General features: G+C 37.2%; 2 protein-coding genes across 4 annotated transcripts in view; one reads left to right on the top strand and one right to left on the bottom strand.

Annotated features, from left to right (window-relative positions):
- zc3h7a (zinc finger CCCH-type containing 7A) overlaps positions 1-4,811 on the bottom strand; it is a 30,584-nt gene extending 25,773 nt beyond the window's left edge. The window contains exons 1-10 of the mRNA XM_077213363.1: positions 4,664-4,811; positions 3,765-3,857; positions 3,390-3,429; positions 3,106-3,303; positions 1,691-1,849; positions 1,532-1,612; positions 1,322-1,375; positions 1,203-1,242; positions 440-744; positions 111-354 (exon numbers count right to left, since the gene is read on the bottom strand). Coding sequence (XP_077069478.1) covers positions 111-354; positions 440-744; positions 1,203-1,242; positions 1,322-1,375; positions 1,532-1,612; positions 1,691-1,849; positions 3,106-3,303; positions 3,390-3,429; positions 3,765-3,832 — 1,189 coding nt within the window. The 5' untranslated portion in view covers positions 3,833-3,857; positions 4,664-4,811. The remainder of the gene's footprint in view (positions 1-110; positions 355-439; positions 745-1,202; positions 1,243-1,321; positions 1,376-1,531; positions 1,613-1,690; positions 1,850-3,105; positions 3,304-3,389; positions 3,430-3,764; positions 3,858-4,663) is intronic.
- Positions 4,812-6,849: 2,038 nt separating this feature from the next.
- On the top strand, positions 6,850-12,439 carry pla2g10 (phospholipase A2 group X). 3 transcript variants are annotated; one of them, XR_013196841.1, is made up of 6 exons: positions 7,010-7,176; positions 8,853-9,021; positions 9,556-9,662; positions 10,285-10,449; positions 12,135-12,210; positions 12,311-12,439. XR_013196841.1 is itself a non-coding variant. In XM_077213396.1 (4 exons), the coding sequence occupies exons 1-4, from the start codon at positions 7,140-7,142 to the stop codon at positions 10,431-10,433; spliced, it is 462 nt and encodes a 153-aa protein (XP_077069511.1). In that variant the 5' UTR covers positions 6,850-7,139; the 3' UTR covers positions 10,434-12,439. The 3 variants fall into 3 exon arrangements, 1 of the variants encoding a protein (XP_077069511.1); XR_013196842.1 differs by lacking the exons at positions 12,135-12,210; positions 12,311-12,439 and adding an exon at positions 10,013-10,088 and having other exon boundaries at positions 10,285-10,317; XM_077213396.1 differs by having other exon boundaries at positions 6,850-7,176; positions 10,285-12,439.
- Positions 12,440-13,792: the final 1,353 nt, after the last annotated feature.

The raw sequence follows: 13,792 nt of genomic DNA, 5'->3' as shown, positions 1-13,792 counted from the left end.
CAAGACACACAAAAGCTTAATAAAATCTTGAGTGAGGTATTACTAATGTACTTTTATGCTGTAGAAAAAGCCATGGCAATTTTTTAAATTGAGAAAGCAGAGCAACACACCTGTCTGAGAATCTGAAATCGACAAACTATCCAATGAATCCAGCGCTGAGGAAAATGTATCCAGACCAAGAGAATACGAAGAAATTGCCTTGTGGTACGGTGCGGGCAAATTTATTGTACACTGTGGAGCCATACTCAAAAACGGATGGCTCAGATGAGAATGCATGAGTAAAGGACTCTGTAATGAACTACTGACGGAAATACTGGTCGGTAAAGGAATAGGTCCGTCCACTGTAGGAATATCCTGGGTGGGGAGAAAAAGACAACCGTCAACATGACTTCTCACATGCACTCAAAACTTGTGTTGAGCAAAAATGCATTACTCTTACCAAAGAATTAGAAGGACTTGCTCTGTCCAATAGCTCATCCAGATCATCCCCAATAATATCTGTATCATAGTCCAAGCGGGTGTCTGGTAATACATAAGAGTCATCGGGCCTGGTTCCATTAACCAGAGGCATATGTAAAGGCATGGGAACAGGCTCTGGGTGATGGGTCTCAACTGGGACTAGCGGTGGTGAGATGACACCGACGAGAGGCTTAGACTCGACTTCTTCCTTCTCATTTACAGCAGAACACACTGGCATGCTGACTGGTACGGGGCCATCCATACCCTGCACAGACTGGCCCACTTCTATGGAGACAAGGACGAGCTGAATGCAACCGATTCAAAAATGTATGATATATACTTCTGTTTGGTGTTTGTAAGATGTTTTTGAAATAAGTCATTTTTGCTCACCAAGACTGCATTTATTTAATCAAATATGCAACAGTGATATTTTTTGAAGAACATTATAACAAATTAAAATAAATGTTATTCATATACCTATTCCTATGATGGTACTTTTTTATATGTTGCTTTTTTTCCACACTTTTGTGGAAACAGTGATTTAAAAAAAAAAGAACAGTATGATGAACAGTAAGTTCAAAAGAGCAGCATTATTTTAAACTAAAATCTTTTGATACACTATAAAGCCTGTCACTTTATCAATTTAATGCATCCTTGCTGAATAAAAGTATTAACTTCTTTAACAAACAAATTTCACTGACCCCAAAATTTTTAATGGCAGTATATGACATGCACTGACTTACCCATTTCAATATCCTCCACAGAGTCAGAGCTTTGAGAATGCTGTTAGGAAACAAAGCAGCTCAGTAGGGTTGCTGAAATTTATGATTTTAAAAACACACATACACATTCAGCATCTTACCTTATCATTAACCGTACCAGATAGACTTGCACCAGGCAAAACATTTAAGGCGGGCTGATTTAAAAACAAAAGAAAGAAAAAAAGACTGGTCAGGGCCAAATATTTACAGTATTAATTTTTCTCACGATAATTAGCTAGAACGGAGACACTCCCCAGATTATTTTGGTTCCTATTTCCTCCACTGCATTCAGAAAAAAAACAATATTTTACCTTGAGTCTAACATAAGCCTTACGGATTTTCAATCCCAACATTTTGGCAAGCTCTTGGGTCATTTCAATCACATGAGTATCCTGTAAAGCAAATGAAACATGAGGAACCAAGTAATATAAAAACTACTTGATTAAAACCTCAATGTAAAGTGCTCTGACCTGAGGCACTGCCATGGAGCATTTAGCAACCGCCTCGTAAGCCTCTTGATGTCTTCCCATTTCTTTCAGACATCGAGCTTTCCGGTAAAGTGCTTTGTAGTTGCTTTCATTGAGTTGAAGAGCTTTTTCAGAGTCCTCTAGAGCTTGATCGTGCAGTCCCTGCATCAACCACAAACACATTACAGTCAATAAAAAACCTACTGGGACAATTAACTTTGCAGCATAAGAAGCAGTCAAACACTAATGGAAATAATACACTGTTTGTATTCTACCATTCAAAACATTTTACTATTATATACACTAATGAAATAGAGCTGCATGATTCATCATTAAAATATTGCGATCTCCAATCAAACATCCTGCAATCTTACTTCGAAATGCCAACGAATCAGCTATATCTATTAGATCTTTAACAAGCAAACATTCAAATCTGCGTTGCCCTGCCGCTGATCAAGAATGTCGTTATCATGTATAGGTATGAAACAGCTTTACAAAAAAAACACAGGATATAAACACTGATGTCTATAATAACAATCCAAATAGACTAAATCACCTTTTGAAAGTAACTTGATGCATTTAAATAAAGAATGTATCAGTTACATTTGTACAATTATGTCGTTAAACTCGACAAGAGACTTAAAAAATTTATTTGCCATTGAATCATAAGCCCCTTTCACACAGAGATTCCGGAAAATACACGGATAAAGTGACTTGGGATTTGACCCGGGTTCGTTTGATTTTGGTTCATTCACACTGCCAATGATTTTCCGGAATCAGAGACTGCAGTGCGTTGACACACAACCCGTAAAAATCCGTAAAGACACGTGACATCAATATGACATGTAATGTCTCAGCAGCGTCTATAGTTTGCTTATGAGCTGCGATTTCTTGTGCGTTTTTTTTAAACTAGCGCATTACATACCGTTTCACGCTGGCGAACGATCCTGGCTTCTGCGCCATCATTACGACCCGGCATTGATTGCGGCTTTTGTTCACACAGCGCCCCGGGACTGAACATGGAAATGTTACTAGGTCCCCAACCCGGCATCGATCCCGGGTCGTGTTTGCGTTCACACAGAAGGTGTTCTGACAATTTCCCGGGATCAACGCGCTGTGTGCAAGGGGCTATTGATTCAAAAGATGCCTACAAAAATGCTGATTCTTCCAGTAATGAATCAAGTGAAGGGTTTATGAGCGAGTCATTGAATCATTCATTCAAAACGATTTTTGTGGAAACCGTGAGAGTTTTGCCCATGATGCTTTTATAACCAGGAAGTTCAATAGAACAGATTTTATATGAAACCGAAATCGTTTGTAACTTCATAAATGACTGCGGTCACTATCAAACAAGTTAATGTATCCTTTCTAAATAAAGCTGTATATCTGTATACATGCAAGCGAACGCATATTCTTACAATGTTCAAGTAGGACGCAGCACGGTTCGCATGAAGCTTCTCCTTTAACTCTTGAGGGATGAGGATGTCCTCTGATTCGGCATACTCTGCTATGTTTAAGGCCTCAGTGTATAATTCAACAGATCGTGCCCATTCGCCTTCAAGGAACACATCATTTGCCTCGCCATACAGATTCCTCACCAAACTCTGAATGAATACCTAAAGGAATGAATCGATGCTTAATATAAACATCTAATGCACAACTGCAATCAGTGCTGGATTGGCTGTGAATGAGAGACACATACCTCATACTGCTCCTGAGAACCAGGAAAAGGCAGGGTAGATCTACAATTAAGCAGAAGATATAGAAAACAGAGACTATGAAAACACAGGTGCAAGGAACATGAGCAATGACAGATTTGCTGAGAAAAAAAAACATGTCATTATGAATCAGTGAGGGTTAGGTGTTATAAAGCTGTGTGTAATTTGCATTCCATAAATTGTTTGAACTGCAAACCAAATTCTTTTCGAAGGACAGAAATAATCATCAGTGGATGAAGTCTCTCTCTAACTATTTATCTCGCTTTTCCTCCATAACAAAAACTGTCTTTTTCTTCATGATCAAAGCTCTCTGACGTTCACAGATTTATACTAATAGTTACTAATAGCAGAACACTTACTGAATGAATTGTAGGCCTTTCTGAATGTCCTGCCACCGGCTGCTTCGGTCCTGGCATGTGGCTGACATCTTCCCTTACGCATGTAGTACTCGACTATGGTCAACAGATTACACACATACATTGATTTAAGGCAGATTTTTATTATAATCATGCATTGAAATATATCATATTAAATATGGATTTTTTTTAACTAAAACTCATCGCTTTGCTTTAGAAGGCATTTATTAACCATTGTTGACTCGGTTTTGACAACGGATTCATTCAAAACACCCTACTCAAGAAAAACCAGCAAGGAATTCAGTAACGTTAAACGTTACAACATAACGTAACGTTACTTCTTTAATCTTACCCCCTTGGCGGAAGACAACGGGGATTCACAGAAAAGTGGAGTCTGATATTGGTTGATTTGACCACATTGAAACTTCTCACATAACGTTAGGTCATAAAAAGTCTCAAGTACAAAGCTCTCGCAATAAAGAAACGCTGGCTGTGTCTCAAAGCCAATTGAGCCGCCTAACTTCACCGTGGACCATAAAGGTTTCTTCGAACGCGCCTTCGACGTCCAAATGTACAGTCTAGGTAGGCAGCGCATTCGGTATTGAAACACAGCCATTGTATGAACACATTTTTTCACAGCCTGAAAATTCCAATGGGTATTTTTGCTGTAAAACGGGCACCGACGCTCTGACCTGATTTTCCCGTAAAGTCAGGAACGCGCAGATCTTATCGGCTAGCCAAACGGTTGGTCGTTCAAACTCTTGTGTGAAGAGTCGCTAGGTAAACTAGCATGATAGCATTTTACCGCGCACCTCTGCCCACTCACTCGACTGAACAGCGGCCGCCCAAGCATATGTATGTAGGAGAACAAACCTATTTATTACTACTTTAACAACACTCACCTTAAGTAGACAAATGACCAGCGGGAAAGTGACTGTTCCATACAAACATTGATGTTTTCATGTGTTCGTCAATCCTGCCTCTTCTTTGGGCAACGTGATCTTCATGACGTCTTGTTCACTTTTTCGGTTAGTAGTTGAAGTTGGTTACAGCGCCCTCTTTCGGACACACTAGAAACCAGCCGGCGTGATATCTATTCTCCACCTGCGTTCATTTTCAAACATACCTATGACATGCTAACTAGAAAGATGGTATTTTGAACATTTGTTTAATCTGCTATAAATTAACTATGTTATTTACATGACCACATTTACAGGAAATAACTTAATTACGCGTTGAAAAACAATGTTGTCTTCTTTGCACGTGGTAGGCTACTACGATAACACAGACAGAACGTTCTCAATATTTTAAAATGTGCAGCGCCAAATAGGCGAATGAAGACTAGCTACGTAAGGAAATGCAAGTAGGAAATAGGGATAATGTTTAAAAACGAAAGAAAGGAAAGAAAACAAGCCTAGATTAATAAAGGCAGACCTATTCAATTTACTATAATACGTGCTAATTTATTAATTTGGCTACTCATAAATAAATAAATGCACGGACATGGAATATAAATTTGAATTATTTAATTGGATTTAAATTATTTTGTGAGAAGAAAGAGTGGATGATGACAGATAAGACAGAACGTAATGTTGGAAATAGTCTTCATGCAGTCAGTTAGGGTAAATACAGGGAAAGTGGGCCGTTTAAGTTTGATTGTACTGTGCTTAATGGGTTGGTTTTCACTTTCAGAGCATGACAGTTTTTAATTATAGAGACACTATTTCTTTAAATGATAAAATAGGTTTGGTTGATGCAATATGTCACTGGTGGGTGTGGCCACATGGTTAAAGGTAGAAAACCTTCTGACATAAGATTTTATTTTTTAAATGATAAGGTTGCTCACTAAATGTAAACGGATAGTATTGTTACAGTTCCTGGTTTGTGTGTTACTACAGTTAACATAGAATCAATGCAAATAATCAAATGTTTAAAAATGTGTTAGTTTTCCTCACTTTTGCTGGATGTGTTTGATAAAGTGAGCCAGTTGGATTCAGGTGAAGTGGTTGATCTTTAACCTTCAGTAATTATACTATAAAATCATTAAATAAATTGACATTCACTGGTTATTTTATAGTTGACATGTATAATCTACTTTATTTATGAGTGTGCCGTTAGGAAATTCAAGAAAGGAAAGAAAGAGCAGAAAATAAGAAGAGGAATTATGTTCAATCTGTGGAGTAAAGAAAGGATGAGAGGAGCAAAATGTAAGGCAGAATATGACACTTTAAAATATGGAAACAATTTAAGTTAATTTTAATTAAATTAAAAGTGTTCAGAGAAAACTGACAGAAAAAAAAAGTTTTACAATATGGTTTCAATGTTCCCAATTGAAAATTTGTGAGCCTATTTGTTGATATGATATTTTTATATATATATATTTGTATATGATACAGGATATTTTTTGATGAATCAGGGACGGCCCACTTTACCTGAAAAGAAATTTGTCTGGAGTGCATGATCTCAAAATGTTTATTGTTATATGTACCTTGCAAATAACACATTATTTCAAATGTATTCAAATTGAAATATTATAGCTGGACCTTAAAGTAAAAAAAAAAAAGGTATTAAAGAAAAGAAAAAAAACATCTAGGTATCTAAATTTCACGTTTAACAAAAAAGTGGCCCATACCTGCATTCACCCTAATACAGTGCTTCTCAACTCCAGTCCTCGGGACCCACTGCTCTGCACATTTTTTATGTCTCCTTATTTAACACACCTGATTCAGATCCCCAGATCACACTGAGTGTGTCAGATAAGAGAGACATACAAAATGTGCAGAGCAGCGGGTCCCGAGGACTGGAGATGAGAACCACTGCCCTAATATATTGTTACCACTGACCAATCAGAATATTCCATTGCATAGTCGTACTACTACTAAACTACACAATGTGCAAAATTAAGTTGAGTTAAAGAGTTAAAAATTGTTTCATTTATCCAGACTTGTGGCCTGAATCAGCTTATGAATAGATTGTTTACAGATGTAGAAAGTAAATACAGCCTCGTGCTGCTGCTGGTGTGTTCGATCATGATTCCAGTTGGCAGCTCATCCAGCTCAAGCTGTTTGTATGGAAAAGCATTCCAGCCATCATAGGGCGGTCCCGACTGAGCTAAACACCCAACCAGTCATCAGACAGAGGGGGCACATTATCCAACAGTCTCAGACTTTAACTTTCGACTTAATTTTAACCCTGAGGAAACATCAGCCTCCAGCAGAGAGAGAGAGAGAGAGAGAGAGAGAGAGAGAGACAGTGTGAGGATTACAGTAGGAGTGATGTCCTGAGATTACTCAGCATCTAAAATAAGCCCAGCACTGAGGAAGTCTGTTTATCCGAGACTGAAGAACAGAGACTGGACTATTACCTACTGTGAGCACAATGACTGCGCTGTATCACACATTCCTGCTCTTTACAGGTGAGGCTCCTTACAGCTCATTTAACCATTCCTTCCACGCTGCTTTCTTCTTATATAATCTACATTTAGTCATTTAGCTATTAAAGAATGAGATTAGGGTGGCACTGGACACCTGTAGTGTGTGTGTGTGTGTGTGTGTGTGTGTGTGTGTGTGTGTGTGTGTGTGTGTGTGTGTGTGTGTGTGTGTGTGTGTGTGTGTGTGTGTGAGAGAGAGAGTGAGTGAGTGTGATACCACCTTAAAAACAATGTGCGTATACTTTTAATCTATAACATATTTAGAAATAAGTTTTGCATGTGCAGGATGATGATGCATAGAAACATTTGCTTATTTAGTTGTTATATCTTATTAAACTTTTTTTTTAAGTGTTGTTAATGTGGAATACTAAATCAACCAATCTATATAAAATTGAATTTTGACAATTTAGATTAATAATCTAATAACCAATGACAGACAAAGAAGAATCCTAGTAAAAGAGATTAATCTGAAAGGTAAAATTATTCTATCGCTTAGCCTATAGGCTAAGTGATAGAATAATTTTACCTTTCAGATTAATCTCTTTTCTTGAATTAAAATATGGGCATGCTATAGTATATGAATATTTACATATTTAATTGCCCATATTTTAATTGAAGATATGTCATAATAGCAACACTCAATTGAATTGATTGAATGATTTCACTCAAGTAACCTAAGTTTAAATGAAAGCAAAGATGTCTGAAATGTACATCTCATTTATGGAAATACTTAATAACCCCATTAATTACAATAATTATTCAATTTAAAAACAATAACAGTAAAAAAATGCCAGTTGGCAATTCTGGTGGGCCATCTTACGCCAAGGGTCTAATTTGATATTTTTAAAAGCTATAACTTTTACTCCACAAATCTAAAACATTGATGTGTCCACAAATTTTTTTTTTAATGAATATATAGGCTGTTATTAAAATCAGTGAAAAATGATATATTATATTAATTTATATTAGCCTACATACTTTTTATTTCTATATATTATTAAGAATAAAGCTGAGCAAATGCATTTACTGCATTTAATAGCTATTTAATAGCTATAATGCATTTAATAGCTATTTTTAAAACATGAAAGTATTTTTTGTATTTTTAAAATGCATAAAAATGTTTTTTTGTTTTTTTGATGACTTTAAAAAAGATGACTTTGAAGATATACAAAGTATGAATAAGTTTAAGATTTATTTATGCAGAGTGGACAAAACAAAGTAAAAATTCAGATCATATAAAAATATTCTTATGACTAAGAGCGAAACACTGGTCATTTAGACTTAAGAAATCCCACACAACTGGAATCTAACACTTAATCGGTGGAATCTGACACTGCATTGGTGAAAAATGGCCCTATTCTTTCCTTGGGAAACTCTAGACAATAAAGTACATGAATTTAAACTTTTACCACTTAGTTAGTTTATAATAAATTACTATCAATGTAAAATATTTTGGATATGGTATCATAACGAATAGCATTATATGCGAGAATATGGCAATATATTTTAAGATGATACAGCATAATATGTTAAAAGTCTTGTAAAGTAATTGGATAAAAGTGTCTGCTAAATTAATACATGTAAAAGAAATGTGGGGATCTAGAAAATTGGTTAAATTATGAATACCTGCCAGGCTAAATTCCCCCTTTTGCTCTTTTCAGTCAGTATGGCTTCCCTGCAGCCACAGAGGTCTCTGAGGAGTAAAAGGGGTCTACTGGAACTAGCTGGGGTTATCAAGTGCAGCACGGGACGATCCGCTTTATCCTATGTGATGTACGGATGTTACTGCGGTATTGGGGGTCAGGGGTGGCCCAGAGACAGAGCAGACTGGTAAGACACCTACAAATATCAGTACAGTTTTGTGTAATGCCAGCAACAAAGCACTTCTCTATGCAATGGTTCGATTTGCTCAACCTTTTTTTAAATTAACTCCATGCATCTTGGTCACAGCGTTTCCATTTCTGTGGCATTTTCCATCTGGAAAAAGGAATACTCCCAGCTCTCCCACACACAAAATAACTGTTTCCCTTAACCTCAGTTTAGGATGCAGAGACCAATTTCGCTGCTCCCAGAGAAAGAGCTCTTCGGAAGTATACAGAGAGATGAAAAATAATAAACAAACCTGATAATATTATTGCACCACATTCCACAGCGGTATTGTTTAATCTAATCTTACAGAGTCAGCGGTTTATCTGGCCGACATACTCGGCGGCTCTCTGTGTATGAGATCACGTTGTATTTCTGCAAGTCTACTTGAATTATACATTACATAATGAAGAAACAATTCAAAACCAGACAGAACTGGGCTTGGTCCTCTTTTTCGTTTCATTAAAGGTAATCTCAAGGGCATGTGTTATTCTCTAGGTGTTGTCACAAGCATGACTGCTGTTATGGGGATGCAGAATTCGCGGGCTGTCAAACAAAAACGGACAGATATCAGTGGACGTGCGATGACAAGCAGGCTGACTGTGGTATGATGTGCTACACCATATTTACATTATTTTACACTGTAAAAATGATATGATCAATAAGTTATGACAACATATGTTTTTACACTGCTTTAACTCACCAAAAAAGTGAAGCAATTTTCAACTTTTACAAGATTCAACTCATTTTTAAAGTCAGTTTATTGTAATTTAAGTTGAAATGACTTGAACATCCAAGTTGATTGTACTTGAAAATGTAAGGCAGCAACTTTTTCTTTTTACAGTGTTGAATCACTTTTTACATTATAAGATGGGATCTAAATGAGAAACAGAACAAGTCAGTAAAGAGGAAACTGGGTGTGGAAAATAATGTTTTGTTTGGTCTTTTCCTTCAGCTTGAGGAAGTAGTAATACAGGGAGTGTTTATAGCAGACGGTACACTTCATGCTAAAAAGACTTACCAAACCACAGGTTATTTTAAGATCTTGTTCTTGCAGTAAACACCATAATGTGCAATAGGCAACACTCATGAGATTTACAGTACATTGTTTAAGAGCCATAAAAGTAATGGTTTTAATTTATGGTTAAAATATGGTTTCCTTCACTCTATATGCAAACTACCCATTTTACACAGCCGACAATTTACATTTATGTGTCTTCAACGCAGACGCGCTTAATGACAGATGTGCGAAAATCCTCTGCCGATGTGACAGGGAAGCGGCCAGATGCCTCAGAAGGGCACCGTTCAACCAAAAGTACGCTCTGTGGCCGGATTTCCTCTGTGGATGTGTTCATCCCACCTGCAACATTTACTAATGTCAGGACCTATTCGGTAAAAAAAAAATCTTGCAGAGCTTGTATTGTATGTTTGATGAATATTAGTTTGAATTTATATTGTTAAAAGGATTTCCATTTTCTACATATGTATTTTATATTTGCATAGTTGACTTTCAAAAATGAATGGATTAAAGTATGCGCAATATTCACAATTTTTATATATAGCCAAATTACAGTCATGACATTAGTGTTTTTGGCCTGTATGGGGTGACCGGGGCTAGTTGTCACACTAGTTGCCCTATAGTATTACTCAGGATAGCTTTAGTTTAGACAAATGTGTCACAAACAATAAGTACCGTACTGTTAGGACCTCCTCATGCAGACCCCACAATACACAAAACAGCTTCAATACACAAGACATATACAGGTTTGGCATTTCCCGAGAAACAATGTCCCTTTGATGTTCCAATTGTATGGACCCCTTTTGGTTCACACCTTTACAGACAGAAGCAGTTGATTGCATCTGGGGCAGATTAAGTGTAATTAAATCTGATATTCACTTTTACATTATGCATTTTGCAGACAATTTTTTATCCAAAGCGACTTTAACGAACAGAATGTCGAGGAGCCAACTATATTTTATATACTCAATGCAGCTTTATTTGACAACTGGATTAGGAAGAAAGCTAGAGAAGAGTAGAAATTCTGAGAAGATTGTGTGTGTGTGTGTGTGTGTGTGTGTGTGTGTGTGTGTGTGTGTGTGTGTGTGTGTGTGTGTGTGTGTGTGTGTGTGTGTGTGTGTGTGTGTGTGTGTGTGTGTGTGTGTGTGTGTGTGTGTGTGTGTGTGTGTGGCTTGCGGGGCTATAGCGACTGAAAGATGCTACTAGTTTTACAATTAAAAAAGTGTATATATTTGTGTATACATGTATGCATTTTGAATTGTTATTTTGTAAAAGAATAACATGATCACATGATGAATCTCCTTTTGGTGGGAACATCCCAACAGATATTTGTTTAAAGCAGAGGGTGAGCGCTGCAAAAGAGACTCAGCGAAGCTCTTACAAGTTCCAAGTCATCTGATGTATCTGGTTGCGTGCAACTCCAGGTGCTGCTGCTCTCTGTAGTCAAAGTAAATCACTTCAACATTATTATGCTCATTATTGGAGATACATGGAGTGTGAATATGTAGGTTTACTATATAGAAAAGCTAAAATGTTGGCTGACAGGCACTCTATGGTGACGGGATTTTCCCTGCAAAAACGTCCCGAGTAAGTTCTTAAAATAAAAATCAGTTTACAGGTGTTCACAAACGAAGTCGACGTTGGTCTCGTATTTTTTTTTTTTCGTTAAAAGCACATATTAACAACAAAAAAGCGACGAATACGTGGTAATTCTTACCTATAGCACCTTTAATGGCTTTTTAGAAAAATTCTAAAGCAAAACAACTATGGTGAAGTCAATTAAAATCAATCAATCAATCTCTTTATTTGTCCCCGTAGGAACATTTGTTTGCAGGACAATAAAGTAGGCATTACATCATACACCACAGAGAGAACCTTCAAACATACTGGTAAACACGCACTAATACACTTAACACATAATTTCCCATACCCCGCACCTTACTACCGATTAAATGAGGCATACCAGACCAGCTGAGCATCCTGCCTATTTGGCTTACATGTTTAAAAACTTAATTGCTTGAGGCACAAATGAAGATTTAGATCTATTTTTGGTAAATAGATTGAGGCAATATCGTCGCCCAGATGGCAGCAGTTCAAATGAAGAGGCAAGGGGGTGCGTCTTGTCTCCCACATTGGTTTTTGCCTTGTTTATTATTCTTTCCCAATAAATAAATTCCATACTTGATAACTTGATCCCTAATAGTTTACTGCCCGTTGTTACTGTTTTTCTTACAGACTTTTTCTGTGCCTCAGTAGCATTACCAAACCAGCAAATGATGCAAAGGCCAAGACACTTTCAATAAAAGAACAATAAAACATCTGAAGCATTTGGTTGTGGACATTAAAAGATTTCTTTAAAAAGTACATTCTTTGTTGTGTCTTTGTGCTTATGAGGTCAGACCACAGATCCTATTTAAGCTTATGGTCGATCACAATGCCAAGATATTTGTAATTTGTAACTGATTTTTTAGAAGCAGGCTTGACTTCTTACACCACTTTAGGAAATAGTCAAGAGCTGGCCCATGCTCCTCCTCATCATCATATAGTAGGCTTATCAAGGCAGTATCATCTGCATACTAATAAGATGCCTGTTTGGGAAAGTGCTGGTGCAAGAAGTTCCTGTCATGAGTTGCTGCTAAGAAAATCAACAATCCATAAAATCAAGCTAGTTTCAAGTGAAAATTCTGAGACCAATCTATCTGCCAAGATACTGGGCTGAATAGTATTAAAAGCAGAGGAAAAGTCCACAAATAAAATCTTGGCTTGGGTCTTTGGTTTCTCAAAGTGAGTGTGCAATAAGTGCAAAAGTGTCACAATGGCATCTTCAACTCCCCTGGAGGCCTGATAGGCAAATTGCAAGGGGTCCATGAGGTGCTGAGATTCAGATACAATGCACCTCTTCACTAGACGCTCAAAGCACTTCATGACCAGCGATGTTAGTGCAATTGGTCGAAAGTCAGTTGGTCCAGTGGGTCGCTGAATTTCTGTGTTGGGACCTTGTGAAGGTTAAAGGTGCAGTGTGTGATTTTTAGCGGCATCTAGTGGTGAGGTTACGAATTGCAACCAACAAAAGTTAAGGTGGCCGACAAGAAAATATGTCATGGTCTGAGACAGCAGAGCCAGTTCAGCAATGAGATTTCTTTACAAGGATAAATTAAGAAATTATGTTTCTTTAATTATTCAGTAAAACTATATGTTATTGCGAATATTATTGTTACTTGTTCATCATTGTGTCAGTGTTTTATTCGCTGAACTAAGCTTGCTTCCTTGCACGGAGAGCAACATAGTAACAAAACGCGTTTGTCCGTTTAGGGCTACGGTAAAAAACATGACGACACAATATGTCGACCTCCATAGAAGGGGGTGCCCGCGGTTATGGAGATATAAATGTCTCATTCTAAGGTAATAAAAACATAACGGTTCATTATGCGAGGTCTTTATACACCACTGAAAACATAGCTTTAAAAGAGGATCTGAAGAGGTCAGTGAACACTGGTGCTAGCTGTTCAGCACAGTGTTTTATGACCCTTCCACATGTGGAAGTTTTGGGCCAAATGGGCCAAGTTGTGGTAAATTACATATAATAGCCTGACTATAGGCTATTTCATTAAATAGAAAGTTGAACCAATATTTCATTAAAAAATGCACTTAAAAATGAACTGATCATGTTGTGTGTGTTTCTGTGCATTCGTGTCTTTTGTGTGCATGTATGTGTAT

This window comes from Siphateles boraxobius, unplaced genomic scaffold (assembly GCF_051911475.1).
Source record: "Siphateles boraxobius isolate OS27281-9 unplaced genomic scaffold, OSU_SipBor_1 66, whole genome shotgun sequence".
Lineage (NCBI taxonomy): Eukaryota > Metazoa > Chordata > Actinopteri > Cypriniformes > Leuciscidae > Siphateles > Siphateles boraxobius.
This window is presented reverse-complemented; position numbering and strand designations above follow the sequence as displayed.

Excerpts from the sequence above, each read along its gene's own strand:
- pla2g10 (XM_077213396.1), top strand. The coding sequence starts at position 7,140 with ATGACTGCGCTGTATCACACATTCCTGCTCTTTACAG. Across the intron at positions 9,022-9,555 it reads CCCAGAGACAGAGCAGACTG|GTGTTGTCACAAGCATGACT; the intron begins GTAAGACACCTA and ends GTTATTCTCTAG. Across the intron at positions 9,663-10,284 it reads TGACAAGCAGGCTGACTGTG|ACGCGCTTAATGACAGATGT; the intron begins GTATGATGTGCT and ends TCTTCAACGCAG.